Source organism: Bombina bombina, chromosome 1 (assembly GCF_027579735.1).
Source record: "Bombina bombina isolate aBomBom1 chromosome 1, aBomBom1.pri, whole genome shotgun sequence".
Classification (NCBI taxonomy): Eukaryota; Metazoa; Chordata; class Amphibia; order Anura; family Bombinatoridae; genus Bombina; species Bombina bombina.
Window position 1 is genome coordinate 655,749,452 of NC_069499.1, and position 21,434 is coordinate 655,770,885.

The 21,434-nt window shown below is 37.5% G+C and overlaps 1 protein-coding gene across 6 annotated transcripts in view; it reads right to left on the reverse strand.

Moving 5' to 3' along the window:
- Positions 1–21,434, reverse strand: part of TENM1 (teneurin transmembrane protein 1) — a 1,037,319-nt gene that overhangs the window by 252,612 nt on the left and 763,273 nt on the right. For 5 of the 6 annotated variants that reach the window (XM_053699127.1, XM_053699121.1, XM_053699124.1 and 2 more), the window contains 2 exons: positions 20,768–21,017; positions 2,249–2,269 (listed from right to left, as the gene is read on the reverse strand). In XM_053699127.1, coding sequence (XP_053555102.1) covers positions 2,249–2,269; positions 20,768–21,017 — 271 coding nt within the window. The remainder of the gene's footprint in view (positions 1–2,248; positions 2,270–20,767; positions 21,018–21,434) is intronic. The other variant, XM_053699125.1, reaches the window with a different exon arrangement.

Genomic DNA, 21,434 nt, shown 5'->3' on the forward strand with positions numbered 1-21,434 from the left:
CTGCACTTTAACATATTTGGAATCAGTGTGAAATATGTAAATGTTTCTAAAGCCTGTATCGTTGTTAATACATAGGGGTATATTTGGCAAATGCCAGGCATACGCTGTCGGCATTTAACATTGCACAATCATTTCTTGTGAAATGTTTCTGCAATGCCGCCACCCCTGCACATTCGCGGCCAATCAGCTGCTAGCAGGGGTTGTCAATCATCCCGATCGTATCTGATTGGGATGATTGCAGTCCGCCTCAAAGGTGGCGGACGAGTTAAGGAGCAGCGGTCTTAGGACCACTGCTTCTTAACTTAAGATTCCGGCGAGATTGCAGCATCCGCTGCTTGGTAAATCTTCCCCATATTCTTTAACTGATAACATATTTCATTTATACATTTATTGGTTATTTAGTCCATCTGTGTCACTTAAAAATGAATACATTCTGGAATATTCTGTAGTGTTTTGAAGAGCAAAACAACTCCACAATGTGATTCTGTACAGCTACTGCCCTCATTGGCTAATAAGGACAATTGCCTCAGCTTTACTGGTGGAGAGAGACATGCCTCTAAACATTAAGGTGTATTTAGGATTGGAACATCCGCTTTTTAAATAATAAAAACTAATATTTGACTACAAAATGATTTATCTACAAAAATCCCCATAGGCTTTAATAGTGTTTTTCTGTTTAAACTGGTTGGATAGGTTTTGCTCCCAGGAGTAATGAATTGCTGCTCCTGAAAAGGGCATGGTCAGTGAACAAATCACCAGTGGAATATGTTTATATCTACCAATCACAGGTTGTGTCCTGCCAATAAAGAATATAGAAGCAGTCTGATGTGTGTCTTTAAAACAAATAAAATACTTTCATGAATTAGATAATTTTATTAGTACAATAGAATGTCCCTTTAAAGCTACACATCAGTTATTATATATAGACAGAATACTTTTTAATATTAACCTACTAGGATCAAATATTAACTAACATGTTCAGTAAGGGGGCATTTCCTTATGTCTACTTCTATTGGCCTATCGACAAATTCATTTCTTGCTTCTTGCACTGCTGACTGAGATGATAGACTGTCTGGATCTCTATTTGGATATTATATCTACAGAAAAAAAGTCATCTTAACCCACATATCACTGCTGTTAACACCACAATAATCTCTGCACTTACTTTAAACTAATTAGATAAAGCATCTCAATAAATTCCTCCCATTGGGTCCAGAAGATCAATATATGCAGATCTTGGTGTCTGTTGTAATACCAATGTTCCGACTAAGATATTGTAAAGCTATACTAATTGGAACTTTGCTGTTACAAGAGACACTAAAACCGGCACATATTGAAATTTAAGATCAATTGGAGGACTTTATTTAATTTGCTTCTGATAAGTGCAGATTTGGTTGCTCCTTTTTTGGATTTTTTATTAAACTACCTTGACTTTGGGGTAGGCTGACCATATTGCCGCTTTAAGAAGGAACACATATGAAAAATACATATGTGAGGGTTCTTATATAAAACCATTTCTTTAAACAGCCCTGCCATATGTATTTTTCATATGTGTCCCTTTTTAAAGCGGCAATATGGTCAGCCTACTTTGGGGTGAGCAGACCGAGAACCTGCATGTTGGATCGTAGCAGCAACCACTTCAAAGCCAAATTGCATTGGGACTATTTTCAGCATTTTATTGTGACTTTTAATTGACTTCTTAATAATATTTTAGTCTAGTTCATTGTTCTATTTGAAACGCATGCCTATTCCTTAATTACTTGAGCACTGTATTGTTTCACAGCCTTTCACAATAAAAGGTGCTGAAATATAGAAGAAACTATACAGTTTGTGCATAATCTACAAATTCAAACACATTAGAAGTTTCCTATTTAACCGTATCTTTCTTTATATATTGAATCATAACTGCAGGTACTGTGACATAAACTTCTGGTTTCGTCTCACAATCCCATTAAATTTGAAATGTCTTCTACAGAATGCAAAACAAACTCTGTTTTGAAAAAAAAAGAATACAACTAGAGGATAAATCATAAATCTTGGTGATTGATTAATGGAAGCAAGCATGTTCTTTTAATATCACATTTAGAGCAAGGCAATAAAAGTGTATTTGATTTAGAGTCCTTTGTGCATAGCATCTTGTTTATGTAAACCTTTCCTAAATCTTGTCCAGATTTGTAATATATTTCATTGCATTTTTTCTACCCTAAATCAATAAAGTTATAAATAATTGTGCCAGTGATTCACTTACCTGTGTCTTGTATCTCTGTTTCTGATATAATAAATCAGGTTTGGTGCCGTGCAAAGGAAGCAGAAGAAATAACAGTAGTCAGTAGAATTAACCAATTTAATACTAAATAAATAAAAAAAAACTATTAACTCTTACAAAATATTACTGTAAACAGAATCTATCAAGTAAAAATAGAGTTTGCATTTGAAAATGCTCAACAAAACTTTATTTTTCTTCAAATTTAAAGAACGTTTTATATAAGTTGGAGGCAGACCTACTTCATGCAGTTCCCTTGCCTGTAAACAATAACAGCAAGGGAATCACAACAGGTCTACTTGTTGTGGTAATTGGACATGCTCCAGTGTTATGACTTCAACTATTCAGTTAAGAATGTGTTTTGCTTGGTATACACAAGGTGGGATCTCTTCTATAAACTCCTATCTGGGTAACAAAGGAAATAAAAAAGCAAACCTAGGCCACATAATGCAAAAAGAAACACTAAAAGGGACATTAAGCACTAAACACATTTCATACACCTATCTCTAATTCTTGGTGTCGCCATCTTGGAACCTAGGTTGCACTGCAGGTATCTGAAGGTAAGTTGCTGCACATGTTAAAACACATCAGCACTGGAATGTAGTGAAAGCCAGATTTTAACACAGAGGCACTCATGACTAAAGGGAATACCCTCAAAACTATACTAATAAAAATTATTTAGGGCTAGATTACAAGTGAGGCAAAAACGTTTTTGCGCAAGCGATATGGTTTTTTCATGAGCCTTTTTCATTGCGTTGATATTTCAAGTTGAGCGAAATCGCAATCCCCATTTGTGCTTCAATCCTTACCACAATCTCAGAGCTGTGGTTAACTGTTTTTCAAAACAAAAAAATTGCACAAAACATTTAAAAAATACATTGCAAAGTACACTTACACTCATAATAACACTGTCTAATAAGACATATTTTATAAAAATATTGCAGACAAAAGTTATAAGGGCTCAAAGATCTCGGGTTTTAGAGAAAAAAAAGTCAGGCAAAGGGCTTTAACATTGAGACACAAACTTATACATTGCTAAAGATGTAAAACATAATTTATGCTTACCTGATAAATTTATTTCTCTTGTAGTGTATCCAGTCCACGGATCATCCATTACTTATGGGATATTAACTACTCCCCAACAGGAAGTGCAAGAGGATTCACCCAGCAGAGCTGCTATATAGCTCCTCCCCTAACTGCCATTACCAGTCATTCGACCGAAAACATGCAGAGAAAGGAAAACCATAGGGTACAGTGGTGACTGTAGTTTAATGGAAAAATTACCTGCCTTAAAGTGACAGGGCGGGCCGTGGACTGGATACACTACAAGAGAAATAAATTTATCAGGTAAGCATAAATTATGTTTTCTCTTGTTAAGTGTATCCAGTCCACGGATCATCCATTACTTATGGGATACCAATACCAAAGCTAAAGTACACGGATGACGGGAGGGACAGGCAGGCTCTTTATACGGAAGGAACCACTGCCTGAAGAACCTTTCTCCCAAAAACAGCCTCCGAAGAAGCAAAAGTGTCAAATTTGTAAAATTTGGAAAAAGTATGAAGAGAAGACCAAGTTGCAGCCTTGCAAATCTGTTCAACAGAAGCCTCATTCTTAAAGGCCCAAGTGGAAGCCACAGCTCTAGTAGAATGTGCTGTAATTCTTTCAGGAGGCTGCTGTCCAGCAGTCTCATAGGCTAACCGTATTATGCTACGAAGCCAAAAGGAGAGAGAGGTAGCCGAAGCTTTTTGACCTCTCCTCTGACCAGAAGAAACGACAAACAGGGAAGACGTTTGTCGAAAATCCTTAGTTGCCTGTAGATAAAATTTCAGGGCACGGACTACATCTAGATTGTGTAGCAGACGTTCCTTTTTCGAAGAAGGATTAGGACACAAAGATGTAACCACAATCTCTTGATTGATATTCCTGTTAGTGACCACCTTAGGTAGGAACCCAGGTTTAGTACGCAGAACTACCTTGTCTGAATGAAAAATCAGATAAGGAGAATCACAATGTAAGGCAGATAACTCAGAGACTCTTCGAGCCGAGGAAATCGCCATTAAAAACAGAACTTTCCAAGATAACAACTTGATATCAATGGAATGAAGGGGTTCAAACGGAACCCCCTGTAAAACATTAAGAACTAAGTTCAAACTCCATGGTGGAGCAACAGTTTTAAACACAGGCTTGATCCTAGCTAAAGCCTGACAAAAAGCTTGAACGTCCGGAACTTCTGACAGACGTTTGTGTAAAAGAATGGACAGAGCTGAAATCTGTCCCTTTAAGGAACTAGCGGATAAACCCTTTTCTAAACCTTCTTGTAGAAAAGACAATATCCTCGGAATCCTAACCTTACTCCATGAGTAACTCTTGGATTCGCACCAATATAAGTATTTGCGCCATATCTTATGGTAAATCTTTCTGGTAACAGGCTTCCTAGCCTGTATTAAGGTATCAATAACTGACTCAGAAAAACCACGTTTTGATAAAATCAAGCGTTCAATTTCCAAGCAGTCAGCTTCAGAGAAATTAGATTTTGATGTTTGAAGGGACCCTGGATCAGAAGGTCCTGTTTCAGAGGTAGCGACCAAGGTGGACAGGATGACATGTCCACTAGATCTGCATACCAAGTCCTGCGTGGCCATGCAGGCGCTATTAGAATCACTGATGCTCTCTCCTGTTTGATTCTGGCAATCAATCGAGGAAGCATCGGGAAGGGTGGAAACACATAAGCCATCCCGAAGGTCCAAGGTGCTGTCAAAGCATCTATCAGAACCGCTCCCGGATCCCTGGATCTGGACCCGTAACGAGGAAGCTTGGCGTTCTGTCGAGACGCCATGAGATCTATCTCTGGTTTGCCCCAACGTCGAAGTATTTGGGCAAAGACCTCCGGATGAAGTTCCCACTCCCCCGGATGAAAAGTCTGATGACTTAAGAAATCCGCCTCCCAGTTCTCCACTCCCGGGATGTGGATTGCTGACAGGTGGCAAGAGTGAGACTCTGCCCAGCGAATTATCTTTGATACTTCCATCATTGCTAGGGAGCTTCTTGTCCCTCCCTGATGGTTGATGTAAGCTACAGTCGTGATGTTGTCCGACTGAAACCTGATGAACCCCCGAGTTGTTAACTGGGGCCAAGCCAGAAGGGCATTGAGAACTGCTCTCAATTCCAGAATGTTTATTGGTAGGAGACTCTCCTCCTGATTCCATTGTCCCTGAGTCTTCAGAGAATTCCAGACAGCACCCCAACCTAGTAGGCTGGCATCTGTTGTTACAATTGTCCAGTCCGGCCTGCTGAATGGCATCCCCCTGGACAGATGTGGCCGAGAAAGCCACCATAGAAGAGAATTTCTGGTCTCTTGATCCAGATTCAGAGTAGGGGACAAGTCTGAGTAATCCCCATTCCACTGACTTAGCATGCACAATTGCAGCGGTCTGTTAGACGTGCAAAGGGTACTATGTCCATTGCTGCTACCATTAAGCCGATCACCTCCATGCATTGAGCTACTGATGGGTGTTGAATGGAATGAAGGACACGGCATGCATTTTGAAGCTTTGTTAACCTGTCTTCTGTCAGGTAAATCTTCATTTCTACAGAATCTATAAGAGTCCCCAAGAAGGGAACTCTTGTGAGTGGAAAGAGAGAACTCTTCTTTTCGTTCACCTTCCATCCATGCGACCTTAGAAATGCCAGTACTAACTCTGTATGAGACTTGGCAGTTTGAAAGCTTGAAGCTTGTATCAGAATGTCGTCTAGGTACGGAGCTACCGCAATTCCTCGCGGTCTTAGTACCGCCAGAAGAGCACCCAGAACCTTTGTGAAGATTCTCGGAGCCGTAGCCAATCCGAATGGAAGAGCTACAAACTGGTAATGCCTGTCTAGAAAGGCAAACCTTAGATACCGGTAATGATCTTTGTGAATCGGTATGTGAAGGTAAGCATCCTTTAAATCCACTGTGGTCATGTACTGACCCTTTTGGATCATGGGTAAAATTGTCCGAATAGTTTCCATTTGAACGATGGAACTCTTAGGAATTTGTTTAGGATCTTTAAATCCAAGATTGGCCTGAAAGTTCCCTCTTTTTTGGGAACCACAAACAGATTTGAGTAAAACCCTTGTCCTTGTTCCGACCGCGGAACCGGATGGATCACTCCCATTAATAAAAGATCTTGTACGCAGCGTAGAAACGCCTCTTTCTTTATTTGGTTTGTTGACAACCTTGACAGATGAAATCTCCCTCTTGGGGGAGAGAATTTGAAGTCTAGAAGGTATCCCTGAGATATGATCTCTAATGCCCAGGGATCCTGGACATCTCTTGCCCAAGCCTGGGCGAAGAGAGAAAGTCTGCCCCCCACTAGATCCGTTCCCGGATCGGGGGCCCTCGATTCATGCTGTCTTAGGGGCAGCAGCAGGTTTCCTGGCCTGCTTGCCCTTGTTCCAGGACTGGTTAGGTCTCCAGCCTTGTCTGTAGCGAGCAACAGCTCCTTCCTGTTTTGGTGCAGAGGAAGTTGATGCTGCTCCTGCTTTGAAATTACGAAAGGAACGAAAATTAGACTGTTTAGCCTTAGGTTTGGCTCTGTCTTGAGGCAGGGCATGGCCTTTACCTCCTGTAATGTCAGCGATAATTTCTTTCAACCCGGGCCCGAATAAGGTCTGCCCTTTGAAAGGTATATTAAGCAATTTAGATTTAGAAGTAACGTCAGCTGACCAGGATTTTAGCCACAGTGCTCTGCGTGCCTGAATGGCGAATCCGGAATTCTTAGCCGTAAGTTTAGTTAAATGTACTACGGCATCTGAAATAAATGAGTTAGCTAACTTAAGGGCTTTAAGCTTGTGTGTAATCTCATCTAATGGAGCCGATTCAAGTGTCTCTTCCAGAGACTCAAACCAAAATGCTGCTGCAGCCGTGACAGGCGCAATGCATGCAAGAGGTTGCAATATAAAACCTTGTTGAACAAACATTTTCTTAAGGTAACCCTCTAACTTTTTATCCATTGGATCTGAAAAGGCACAGCTATCCTCCACCGGGATAGTGGTACGCTTAGCTAAAGTAGAAACTGCTCCCTCCACCTTAGGGACCGTTTGCCATAAGTCCCGTGTGGTGGCGTCTATTGGAAACATCTTTCTAAATATCGGAGGGGGTGAGAACGGCACACCGGGTCTATCCCACTCCTTAGTAACAATTTCAGTAAGTCTCTTAGGTATAGGAAAAACGTCAGTACTCGCCGGTACCGCAAAATATTTATCCAACCTACACATTTTCTCTGGTATTGCAACTGTGTTACAATCATTCAGAGCCGCTAACACCTCCCCTAGTAATACACGGAGGTTTTCCAGCTTAAATTTAAAATTTGAAATATCTGAATCCAGTTTGTTTGGATCAGAACCGTCACCCGCAGAATGAAGCTCTCCGTCCTCATGTTCTGCAAATTGTGACGCAGTGTCTGACATGGCCCTAATATTATCAGCGCACTCTGTTCTCACCCCAGAGTGATCACGCTTACCTCTTAGTTCTGGTAATTTAGCCAAAACTTCAGTCATAACAGTAGCCATATCCTGTAATGTGATTTGTAATGGCCGCCCAGATGTACTCGGCGCTACAATATCACGCACCTCCCGAGCGGGAGATGCAGGTACTGACACGTGAGGCAAGTTAGTCGGCATAACTCTCCCCTCGTTGTTTGGTGAAATATGTTCAATTTGTACAGATTGACTTTTATTTAAAGTAGCATCAATACAGTTAGTACATAAATTTCTATTGGGCTCCACTTTGGCTTTAGCACATATAGCACAGATATCTTCCTCTGAATCAGACATGTTTAACACACTAGCAAATAAACTAGCAACTTGGAAATACTTTTCAAGTAATTTACTATAATATGAAAACGTACTGTGCCTATAAGAAGCACAGAAAAAGTTATGACAGTTGAAAATTAATAAACTGAAAAGTTATAGCATCAAATCTTTGTAAAAAACACAATTTTAGCAAAGGATTGCTCCCATTAGCAAAAAATAACTAACCCTGATAGCAGAAAAAAAAAAAAAAAAAAAATACAGAAATAAACGTTTTTTTTATCACAGTCAACTACAATCTCACAGCTCTGCTGTGAGTGATTACCTCCCTCAAAACAAGTTTTGAAGACCCCTGAGTTCTGTAGAGATGAACCGGATCATGCAGGGAAGACAATAAACTTCTGACTGAATTTTTTGATGCGTAGCAAAAGCACCAAAAAAGGCCCCTCCCTCTCACACATAACAGTGAGAGAGATCAGTAAACTGTCATAAATTAAATAAAACGACTGCCAAGTGGAAAAAAATAGTGCCCAAAACATTTTTTCACCCAGTACCTCAGAAAATTAAACGATTTTACATGCCAGCAAAAAACGTTTAACATTAATAAATTGAGTGTTATTAAAAAGCCTGTTGCTAGTCCCTGCAAATTAGGCTAAAGTTTTATGCATACAGTATAATTCCAGTGAAGTGCCATTCCCCAGAATACTGAAGTGTAAAATATACATACATGACAGCCTGATACCAGTTGCTGCTACTGCATTTAAGGCTGAGTTTACATTATATCGGTATGGCAGAATTTTCTCATCAATTCCATTGTCAGAAAATAATAAGCTGCTACATACCTCTTTGCAGATTAATCTGCCCGCTGTCCCCTGATCTGAAGTTTACCTCTCCTCAGATGGCCGAGAAACAGCAATATGATCTTAACTACTCCGGCTAAAATCATAGAAAAACTCAGGTAGATTCTTCTTCAAATTCTACCAGAGAAGGAATAACACACTCCGGTGCTATTATAAAATAACAAACTTTTGATTGAAGGTATGAAACTAAGTATAATCACCACAGTCCTCTCACACATCCTATCTATTCGTTGGGTGCAAGAGAATGACTGGTAATGGCAGTTAGGGGAGGAGCTATATAGCAGCTCTGCTGGGTGAATCCTCTTGCACTTCCTGTTGGGGAGTAGTTAATATCCCATAAGTAATGGATGATCCGTGGACTGGATACACTTAACAAGAGAAATATATATATATATATATATATATATATATACTGTATATATATACTGTATATATATATATGTACATATATATTAATGTCTTTATATGTGTATACTGTATATATATATACTGTATATATATATATGTACATATATATTAATGTCTTTATATGTGTATACTGTATATGTATTTGCAGTACACATATAAAGACATTAATATATAAGTAAACACATAAAGACAAATATATAAGTGCATAGAGCCCTTTGGCATTAGGTAGATGAAAACATATTTATGCAATATTCATATTTAATAGAGACTATGGGGCCAATTTATCAAGCTCCGTATGGATGTCCCTTGTTTCTGGCGAGCCTTCGGGCAGCTGCTCCATAACTTAAAGACCTCTGCTCCATAACTTGTCCGCCTGCTCTGAGGCAGCAGACAGAAATCAACCCGATCGAATACGATCGGGTTGACTGACACCCCCTACTAGCAGCTGATTGGCCACAAATCTGCAGGGGGCAGCATTGCACCAGCAGCTCACAAGAACTGCTGCTGCAATGATAAATACCAACAGCGTATGCTGTCGGCATTTATCAATGTGCAGCGGACATGATACGCTATATCGTGTCATGTCTGCTCGCACATAAAAAAATATACCCTCTGTATTTACTGTAAATATTTCACATTTGCTAATGTGAATATCCATGTTGTTTGCGCAATGGGTGTTTTTTTTCTCCATTGAATTCTTTAGGGAATGCGAAAATGCAATCCCAGTTTTTTCCCACACTTTTTTTTCTCTATCGATTTCTATGGTGGAATTCATGCAAAGGCACGTTAAAACTTAAGTTAGGTTTTTTTGCGTTATTCAGCTTTACACTAGTGTGAAATACGTTTTTTTAAACTTGTAATACGAACGCAACCCAACTAGTGCAAAAAGCTTAACTCTAGCAGAGTTTTCGCAATCGCACAAAAAAATAAAAATAAATACCATGCCACTTGTAATCTAGTCCTTAGTATTTAATGTCCATTTAAACACTAAGGCCTAGATTACAAGTTGAGTGCTGGTATTACAATGTGTGCTGGTATTGCAAGTTATATACTGTATATATATATATATATATATATATATATATATATATATATATATATATATATATATATGTGTAATATAGACACATATTAACACATACATATATATGTATATATTCATATACATATATATTTACATTGCATTCTATGGGAATACACAGTTTCCAAAGTCCGCAATGCAAAGGCACTTTTCAGTGCCCTTTTTTTTTTCTTACACCCCACTCCAACCAACTTTAAAACCCCAAAACTGCCTACTGCAGTTATTTTAAATAAAAAACTATAATGACCTCTATTGGTTAATTTTATAAGCGCTAATTGCTACCGCGAGCTCTGGGTAGCAATTACCAGCCACTTGTAATGGCTGGTTAATTATCACGCTACCTCAAATGGGCAAATTTGTCTGTTTGCGGGAGCACGATAATTTAGCACTCTACTTGTAATCTAGTCCTAAATACATTTAATAAGTATAGTACTAAGGTTATCCTCTGCCTCATAGGTACCACCATGCTAAAATCTAGCTTATATTGCATACCAGTGCTGGCCTATTTGCACATGTGCAGCAACTGTCCTTCAGATACTTGCAGTGAAACCTAAGATCCAAAATGTTGGCATCCATATTTAGAGAAAGGCGCACAAATGTATTTAGTTTTAACGCCCCTTTAAGGAAACCAAGCACAAAATTGAAAATTACAGTTTTAAAAACATTTAAAACTATTAGTATGTTTAAGAACAAATTACAATGTTTTGCTGTGTAGTGATATACCCCTAGTAAACTCTCTTGAGTATTTTAATTTGGTTATTTTTGTTGGCAAGAGAGAAAATGTAAATGCTATGACTGTATAGTATGTTGCAGTTTATAAATAGTAGATAGCTTGAGATTTCAATACACAATGGTTAGTCTTACATAGTAAAATAACTTTAATATTTTCTTTGTACTTTCATTTATTTTGCCCCTTTTGTGTAATTTAGCTCTAAAAATCCCCTGAGATCCCACTCTCATTGAAAGTAAATAACTTTTTAGTTGGCTATGTAATCCACACACAAAAAACAAACATACAGAAGAGGGCTACCTACTATACTATAAGGGTACTGAAAGTGAATTATTAAACCATAAAACAACATTGCATTGAGTATGACATGCATGAGAACATTTAGAGGGTTTTATTTTGTATATGAAATAGGAGACTTTCGCTAGATTACGAGTTTTGCGGTAAGAGGGGTTCGGTCATCCAAGATGGTGTCCCTTAAATTCCGATTGGCTGATAGAATTCTATCAGCCAATCGGAATTCAAGGGACAAGATCTTGGATGACATCAATTAAAGGAACCTTCATTCGGGAAGAAGACTTTGATAGAAGAGGATGCTCCGTGCCGGATGTCTTGAAGATGGAGCCGCTCCGCGCCGGATGGATGAAGATAGACAATGCCGTCTGGATGAAGACTTCTGCCCATCTGGAGGACAACTTCTCCCGGCTTGGATGAAGACTTCTCCCAGCTTCGTTGAGGACTTTTTGCTGCTTCATTGAGGACTTCTCCCGGCTTCGTTGAGGATGGATGTCCGGTCTTCAAAACTGTAAGTGGATCTTCAGGGGTTAGTGTTAGGCTTTTTTAAGGGTTTATTGGGTGGGTTTTATTTTTAGATTAGGGGTTTGGGCAGTCGAAAAAGAGCTAAATGCCCTTTTAAGGGCAATGCCCATCCAAATGCCTTTTTCAGGGCAATGGGGAGCTTAGGTTTTTTTAGTTAGGTTTTCATTTGGGGGGTTGGTTGTGTGGGTGGTGTGTTTTACTGTTGGGGGGTTGTTTGTATTATTTTTTTTACAGGTAAAAGAGCTGATTTCTTTGGGGCAATGCCCCGCAAAAGGCCCTTTTAAGGGCTATTGGTAGTTTAGTTTAGGCTAGGTTTTTTTTTTTATTTTGGGGGGCTTTTTTATTTTGATAGGGCTATTAGATTAGGTGTAATTAGTTTAAATATCTGATCATTTCTTTTTTTAGTTTGTGTAATTTAGTGGGGGGGTTGTAATTTAGGTAATTATTTAATTGTAGTGTAAGGTTAGATGTTAGTGTAACTCAGGTTAGGTTTTATTTTACAGGTAAATTTGTATTTATTTTAGCTAGGTAGTTAGTAAATAGTTAATAACTATTTAGTAACTATTCTACCTAGTTAAAATAAATACAAACTTGCCTGTAAAATAAAAATAAACCCTAAGCTAGATACAATGTAACTATTAGTTATATTGTAACTAGCTTAGGGTTTATTTTATAAGTAAGTATTTAGTTTTAAATAGGAATAATTTAGGTAATGACAGAAGGTTTTATTTAGATTTATTTTAATTATATTTAGTTAGGGGTGTTAGGGTTAGACTTAGGTTTAGGGGTTAATAAATTTAGTATAGTGGCAGCGACGTTGGGGGCGGAAGATTAGGGGTTAATAAATATAGGTAGGTGGCGGCGATGTTAGGGGTTAATAATATTTAACTAGTGTTTGCTATGCGGGAGTGCGGCGGTTTAGGGGTTAATATGTTTATTTTAGTGTTTGCGATGCGGGAGGGCCTCGGTTTAGGGGTTAATAAGTATTTTACAGGTGTTAGTGTACTTTTTAGCACTTCAGTTATGAGTTTTATGCTACAGCTTTGTAGTGTAAAACTCATAACTACTGACTTTAGATTGCGTTACGAATCTTGCGGGATAGGTTGTACCACTCACTTTTTGGCCTCCCAGAAAAAGCTTATAATATTGGCGCTATGGAAGTCCCATTGAAAAAAGACTTTACGCAAATTGCGTAAGTTAATTTGCAATACGGCCAAAAAAGTGTGCGGTACAGCTTTTTTGACAAGACTCGTAATAGCAGCGGTAGTGAAAAAGCAGCGTTATAACCCATAACGCTGCTTTTTCACTCATATAGCAAAACTCGTAATCTAGCTGTAAATTCTTTGAAACTACAACACAGTAAAATAGGTTGAGCTTGCAGAGTAGTCAGATATCCCTATTTTTATCTTTTACACACAAATGCTTCCTTATCTTATCTTATCTCTATCTTTATACCAAGGCCCAATACTTATAGAGAAAAATTGAAATCTAACATTTTTTTATCTCTTCTATCCCCCCACTGGGAGTGTAATTATGCTGGCTATGTTTACATAGCTTTTCTAGAGCCAATACTTAATTATTGAAATGTTCAGTATAGGTGGGCATACGACTGGCACAAGTAGCCAAATGCCAAAATAAAGGTAAAGGATATTTTGTAAAGAATTGAATACACTCCAGCAGGTAAAATTGATCATTGGGAACAAATTAAAAGGAAGAAAAATTTACAGTACACTGTCCCTTTAAGTATCCTGCAAAATTCCTAAGTTAGCTACAAACTACACAATGATTTCCTAGATCTGTTCAAAAAGTCCTTCACAGCTATCCCTAATTGGCAACTGAGTGTCAAGGAAGATACAATTAAAAAATATTTAACAAGGTTTTCAAGAATTTTCCTGATTACCAAAAATTAGTAGATTGACAGTTTTAAATAATTTTAAAATATTTGTTTTGCATACAGACCTTTTGTAAACGAGTACAGAAAATTTAGGGCAGTTTGCAGCATTTTGAAAACCTAGGTTTCAGATTTAGCTTGGGAGTGTAGGACAAAGCACAATTTGTACACAAAAGCAAGCAGTGAGTCCCTTTAATTGGTGACCTATATTATGCATGTATACATAGGCTGACCATATTGCTGCTTTAAAAAGGGACATATATGAAAAAAACATGGCAGGGTTCTTATACAAAACATTTCTTTAAACAACCTTGAAAATAGCCCTTACATATGTATTTTTCATATCTGTCCCTTTTTAAAGTGGCAATATGGTCACCCTATGTATACACAAAACATTCCCCTTGAGGAATCACTTCCAAGCCAACCTTGGTGCTTAAAAAGTGAAATGTAGCTTGTTCCAACACTCCTTCCACAGTTAAAAGTCTGCATTGAATTCATTCTACACTCAGAAATAAATACAAGTCTTAGGGCTCACCAAACAAACAGCATGTGTATTGCGGGTCAAACTTTATAAATGACCTTTCAAAAAACACTTCCCTACGGTCTCAAATCTATGTGAGGTTCTAAATGAGAATTATTGCCATGTTTACTAGAGAACTCACTAATCAAGCAAAGCTGTCTGTAACAGTAGCTTTGGCTTTATATTAATATAACCAATAAAAAGCAAATACATTGACAAAGTGCTGATTACCTTCCTCCCTGTTGTGTACTGCGGTTTAAATGCTAATTTTGCTTATTTCAAAGCTTCGCCCCAGGACATACTTCTTGAAATATAACATCTTGCTTTGGAGGTACACGGTGGATCATTTTAAATTAGTGTTACCGCAACCATAACAGTGTCTCGTCATTAACAAATAATTGCATTGCTTACTACAAGTTCAAATTCATTTACTTATTTATACAGAAACAATTTCAAGTCTCAAGGCTGCATGAAATTTAATCTCATGTTACTGTTTGTTCTGGTTAGAAATTGCATTGTATACACAGGAGTATTTATGAAAGTTTTACATCACCAAAGGGCATTGTAAATCTGATTGAGTTGGATAAACAATACACACGTAAAATTAGGTGCTGTAAAATTCTAATAGGTTAAACGAACCATTTGTGCGTTAACAGATAAATAGGACATATTAACTTACACACTAAGAATACTTAGCTTACCGCAGATTCTATTTAAGGGCACAGAATACAAAATAAGCACATGGTTGTATGTTTCTGTGCATCATACACAGGCTAGCTACTTTCAGCCAGCAGCAAAGTTGTATAATAGCAAATAACACAATAATCTAGCCCTCGGCTGCCCGAACTACAGCACATGGGTCACATCTGGTGCTCCCAGGGCTTTTGCATGGCCATCGGCACCATTGAAGAGAAAAAGTAATCAGCGATTGTTATCTAAAAACAGTTCCACACTTCTCGTAAAGTGCCATTATAGTAAACAAATTGCATGCTCTATCCGTTAGAGCATGTAATGTTAAGACTATCGACTCTAGACTACTGTGTGTTTAACCCACGCAAAGGGGCTAAAGGCGCAATATAAATACCGCTCGGAACTCACAGTGCACTGCTTGTCCTGAGCACAAAACACTGCTGATCCAATAAGCAGCTGTAGTTTTACATCTGAGTCATGTGACTAGCTCTGCTGATTGGATCAGCAGCATTTTATGCTAAGGACCAGTAGTGCACTGCGAAATTAGAGCAGATTACAGCATGTATTTTTTTTTACTATAATGGACCTTTATGTGTATGCATTTGTTGTACCAAAGTTTGTAGATTTGAGAAGTATGTACAGTTACATTTAATTAATTAATGGTAACTCATTTTTTAAATGTAATTTTTTAATTAATGTGACTATAATCTAGTTTTATTTTGAGGAGTTGTTTTCAGTATAGGTGTGAGTAGAATGTGATTCTACCATTAGTGACCGCTCTTCTCACAATAAAAGTGTGTACATCCATGCCCTAACCATGGAGTGTCTAGAGGATGCTATGCAAGAAAATATTTATTGTAGAATCAACATTCTTAAAGATGGCACAACCACACATTTGCACACCTGTTCCTATTTTAAATGTCATTTACTCCTCATAGAACAATTAGAGGTATGTGGGGGAAGGGTATTCAAATCAGAAAAGTATAACACATAGTACAAAATGAGGAACCCCCTGCCAGTACCATACTTTAGTCTGAACATGTAGCCCTTTTTATGTGCAAAAGAGTCTGGACACCTTCTCACCCTCTTAGCCCTTCAAAAAAAGACTAAGATCTCTCAACTTAGTCTAAAAATTGTGTTTATGGATTCCAAGAATATGAAAGGCGCTTGGGAGCTGAGGGTCACAGCTAGTCACAGACATTTATATTATTAGTTATAAGACTTATTTAATTTAACCCTCAGCTCCCAAGCGCCTTTCATATTCTTGGAATCCATGTAGCCCTTTTTAAGTATATAATATTTTAATTTTCAAAATGATGTGGGTGAGTATGTTTATGTGTGTGTGCTTTTGTGCATGCGTGTGTATGTGTGTAGTATGTAGTATGTGTGTAGTGTATAGTGTGTGTTATATAGTTTATTTGAGTGTGTAATAATGTGTATACATGTGTGTGTGCAGTATAGTGTCTATTATATAGTGTAACTTATTGTGTGTGTAATAATGTTATTGCATGTGTGTGTGTGTGTGTGTAGTGTAAAGTGTGTATTATATAGTGTGACTGAGTGTGTGTGTGTAATTAGGTGAATGTGTGTGTGTGTTTAGTGTAGTGTATAGTGTGTATTATATAGCGTGACTGAGTGTATGTGTGTAATTAGGTAACTATGTGTGTGTGTTTAGTGTAGTGTATGGTGTGTATTATATAGTGTAAGTGATAGTGTGTGCATTTATATTTATGCATATGTGTGTTGTATATAGCATATGTGTGTGTGGTGTAGTGTAAAGTGTGTGTTATATAGTATATCTGAGTGAGTGTACCATTGTGTATGCATAGTGTGTACCATAGTGTGTATTATATAGTGTAACTGAGTGTGTGTCACTAGGTGTATGCATGTGTGTGTAGTGTAGTGTATAGTGTGTATTATATTATATAATGTAACTGAGTGTGAAATGATGTGCATGCGTGTATGTGTGTGTAGTGTAGCTTATAGTGTGTATTACATAGTGTGAGTATGTGTGTTTAGTGTATAGCATGTGGGTTAGTGTTTATGTGTGAATGTGTATGGTATGCAAGGGAGAACACAACTTTGTCTTTTTATAGTTTCAAAATGTTTTTACAAAGAAAACCTCCAAAGGGACATTATGAGATGCTCTTTGAAAAGATTCTTAAATATTGATTATCCTATGCCTTTTCAGATATAAATGAGCTCCTGGACTGATCAAGCAATCACTGTTTAGAATGTTGCAGGGACAAGATCATGTAGGATACACTCCAGCCTCTCTGGCTCAGTGAAAACTAATAATTTCTTAAGAAAAAAAAGGGAAAAATATAAAATGAAAGTAAATTACAAAGGTATTTTTTTCTTGCTATGCATAATTAAAATTTTTGTAGGAAATTACATTTTACGTTTAATGTCCCTTTAATGACTTGTTAGGATGTGAACGAAAGGGCAGTATAATCACTTATTTCTCCATATTGTATAATAACTCATCCTTTCCGCCTTAATAAGGACTAATTTTACTGCTACAAAACTGGCAGTTTTTTCATTTTTTTTTCATTTTACTCTTTCGGCTCTAGCTGCTGCATGCTGTGAGCCTGTCAAGCCCCATGCAGTGCTTTATACAGTCCTTTCACACGAGAGTCTGTTGGAAATATGGCATATAAGTGTGTTTGTAACCATCAAATCTTCAACCCATTGCATAGAAAGAGCCTAAAAAAGTTGGTGTGTGGGTCTGTGTGTGTTGTGTGACTGTGGTGTGTTTGTGTGTGTTGTGTGTGTATGTGTGTGTTGTGTGTGTATGTGTGTGTTGTGTGAGTGTGTTGTGTGTGTGTGAGTGTGTTGTGTGTATATGTGTATGTGTGTTGTGTGAGTGTGTTGTGTGTGTGTGTTGTGTGTGTATGTGTGTGTCTGTGTGTGTTGTGTGAGTGTCTGTGTGTGTTGTGTGAGTGTGTTGTGTGTGTGTTGTGGGTGTCTGTGTGTGTATGTGTATATGTGTGTGTGTATGTGTGTGCATATGTGTGTGTATGTGTGTGTTTGTGTGTGTCTGTGTGTGTTGTGTGTGTGTCTGTGTGTGTTGTGTGAGTGTCTGTATGTGTTGTGTGAGTGTGTTGTGTGTGTGATGTGGGTGTCTGTGTGTATGTGTATATGTGTGTGTGTATGTGTGTGCATATGTGTGCGTGTTGCATGTGTGTGTGTGTGTATATATATGTGTGTGTATGTGTGTGTGTTGTAGTCTATGAATGGGAGGTTAGTGCTCTGGGAAGAAAAAAACATGGAATTTAAACTGAGAAAAATAGTGAGTAGAAAGTTATTTTCCTGTTTCCAAACTGAAAGTAGTGATTCAAACCTGGATGTTTGAATAATACCCACAGCTCAGACATTTGAACAGTTAATTGCTGTAGAGATTTCAATAGGGGGGCATATTTCAGAGAGAGAGCAAACATTATAAATTGTGTATAATGGTTCCTTACATTATATCATTCTTTAAACTTCATATAACAAGCAAGTGACAAGCTGTAATATTTAAAGTGTTGGAGCAAGTAATGATTTATTTATTAACAAAGCAGGGAAGATTTAAGCAGCTTATCTTGGACTGAATAGTTTAAATAAGAATATGCATACACTTTATTGCATAAAAACTACTAAAAAAAAGTTAACAAATAGTTTGTATTTGTGGTAAAGTTTGTGGCTAAAATAGCATTTATATTGGAGAGTCTATTCATTCATAAGGTGTTAAACGTTACAGCACCACAAGTATTATTCTCTAGCTTCGCATAAAGCACTTTTCAGTTATAGTTATACATTTTAGTTCATGAAGTTGAGAGCACACTGCCATTAGGTTCTATAGTGAATGTACTAAATATTTCTACAAATGTATGCTGTATTTTACTTGCTATAGACATTTACTACAATCAAAGTAATGTTTTAGTTGAAGATTTAGAGGCCCATTTATCAAGCTCGCTATGAAGCTTGAGGGCCGTGTTTCTGGCAAACCTGCAGGCTCGCCAGAAACACCAGTTATGAAGCAGAGGTCTAAAGACCGCTGCTCCATAACGTGTCTGCCTGCTCTGAGTAGACGGACAGACATCGCCGTAATTCAACTCGATTGAGTACGATCGGGTTGTTTGACAATCCCCCTACTAGCGGCCGCAAATCTGCAGGGGGCGGCGTTGCACCAGCAGCTTACAAGAGCTGCTGGTGCAATGCTGAGTACGGAGAGTATATTGCTCTCCGCATTCAGCGAGGTCTGTTGGACCTAATCGGCACTGTCGGATCAGGTCCAACAGACCTTTGTTAAATAGGCCCCTTAGTGAAGATCACTAAACACAATAGAATATCTTAAACAAAAAAATACATATGGAGGCAATGCAAAAGCACTTGAATTTCAAATGAGTAGTAGATTTTTTTCTGACAAATGTCAGTTACATTTTCCTTCCTAATGCATCATGTGACAGCTATCAGTCAATCACAAAATGTATATACGTATATACTGTGAATCTTGCACATGCTCAGTAGAAGCTGGTGCCTCAGAAAGTGTGTATATAAAAAGATTGTGCACATTTAGATAATGGAAGAGAATTGCAAAAAGTTGTTTAAAATTGTGTGCTCTATATTAAATCATATTGGAGCCCCATATTCTACTACATCTTTGGTGTTCCCTATATGTGGATTGACTTCATCACACAGACATCCTTTCTACATCCAATTTCAGTCTACTTGCTCCCAATCTGTGGATGTACAGGTCTCACATGAAAGCAGTTACACATACACTGCAATAGTAGCTTATAGAGTTGAATAAATTGATATGATCAATATTTATATATGTTTTACTTTATAAAATCACATCACCATAATGTTTATATCTCCTTACTGTTTAACACCATTGGTATATGACTATTTCTTATTGTTTGATCTCATCATTTAAACATTTGTAGATACAATGTTTAAAAGTAGTTACATATAAGAAAATTGTATGTTTTCCTAAAAATACATAGACACACTTTCTACAGCTTTTGTGTGAAAAATATATCACCCTGTTTAGAAAATCATGAAAATATTTGCATGTTTTCAAATAAGTATTTCTGTGACTAAAAGAAATAAACACAGAACAAAAGAACAGATAGGAATAAAAAGATTTCTGAAAATGAAATATAGAAAATAGAGATATTTTAGAAACAAATAGAAAACATTTGTAATAACTGAAAAATGTAAGATCTACACATAGTTTTGCATTTCATATTCTGATATAGAGGAACTGATACCTTTTTAAGTTTCATGCTAATTCACACACGTGCACATGCATGAACACCTTAGCGCATTCACACACTGGCACACACAGACACAAATATGCACACTGGCACACACAAACACACAAACACACTGACACACACTGGCACACACACACACACATTGGCACACACACACTGACACACACACATACACACACACACTGACACACACACACACATTGGCACACACACACTGACACACACACATACACACGCACACACTGGCACACACACTGGCACACACACACAACCACACTGACACACACATACACACACACAGCAGATAATATAAAAGACAAAACACATGCATGATATACACTGAAACATAATATTTATACAGGTACAATAAATCATTAAGATAATGAAAATTAAAATTACAGTATAATGAAAGCAGTGGTGACTTTATTATAAGACAAAAATACATATTTACCTAAGTTCTAAAATGCTGATGACATTTCCAGATGGGTGTATACGTCTAACAAAGTTGAAATCCCCAATGTAAATGCTTCCATCCGGTCCAGTTGCCATAGCAACTGGAGCAAAGAGTTTGTTGTTATGCACAGGCCCATTACAACTGGAGCAAGAAAGGCCTCTTTGTTGACCATTTCCCATAAGGGTTGAGATCACTGGGGGCTGCATTGAGATAAATATGTTTTCTCCATCTCCTTTGTGCAATATACCTGAAAATAACATGGGGGGGGGGGGGAAAGAAACTAAATATTATTTTAAAAAGAAAAATATTTTTTCAGATTATTTTTTAATTACATGGTTCTCAAAAGCAATCACATAAAATTCATAATCAGTAAAATATTGTATCAATTTCCAGTACTGATTAGAGCTGGCAAGTCTGGATACATATACATGAGATGAGTAACATTTTTCTATTAAAAAAAAAAGTAGAAAGAAATTAATTTGAGTGTATGGAATAATATAGAACTTAGTCTACCAAAGGCCATACAAACTATCTGCCAGACATTTCAGGAGTTAATTGTATTATTAAGCTTTTTATCAACTAAATTAATGCACAGTTATCTAAAAAAAAAGAAAATGTGTTTCACACATCTTTGTCTCTGCTAAAGCTGAAATTCATTCCCCCT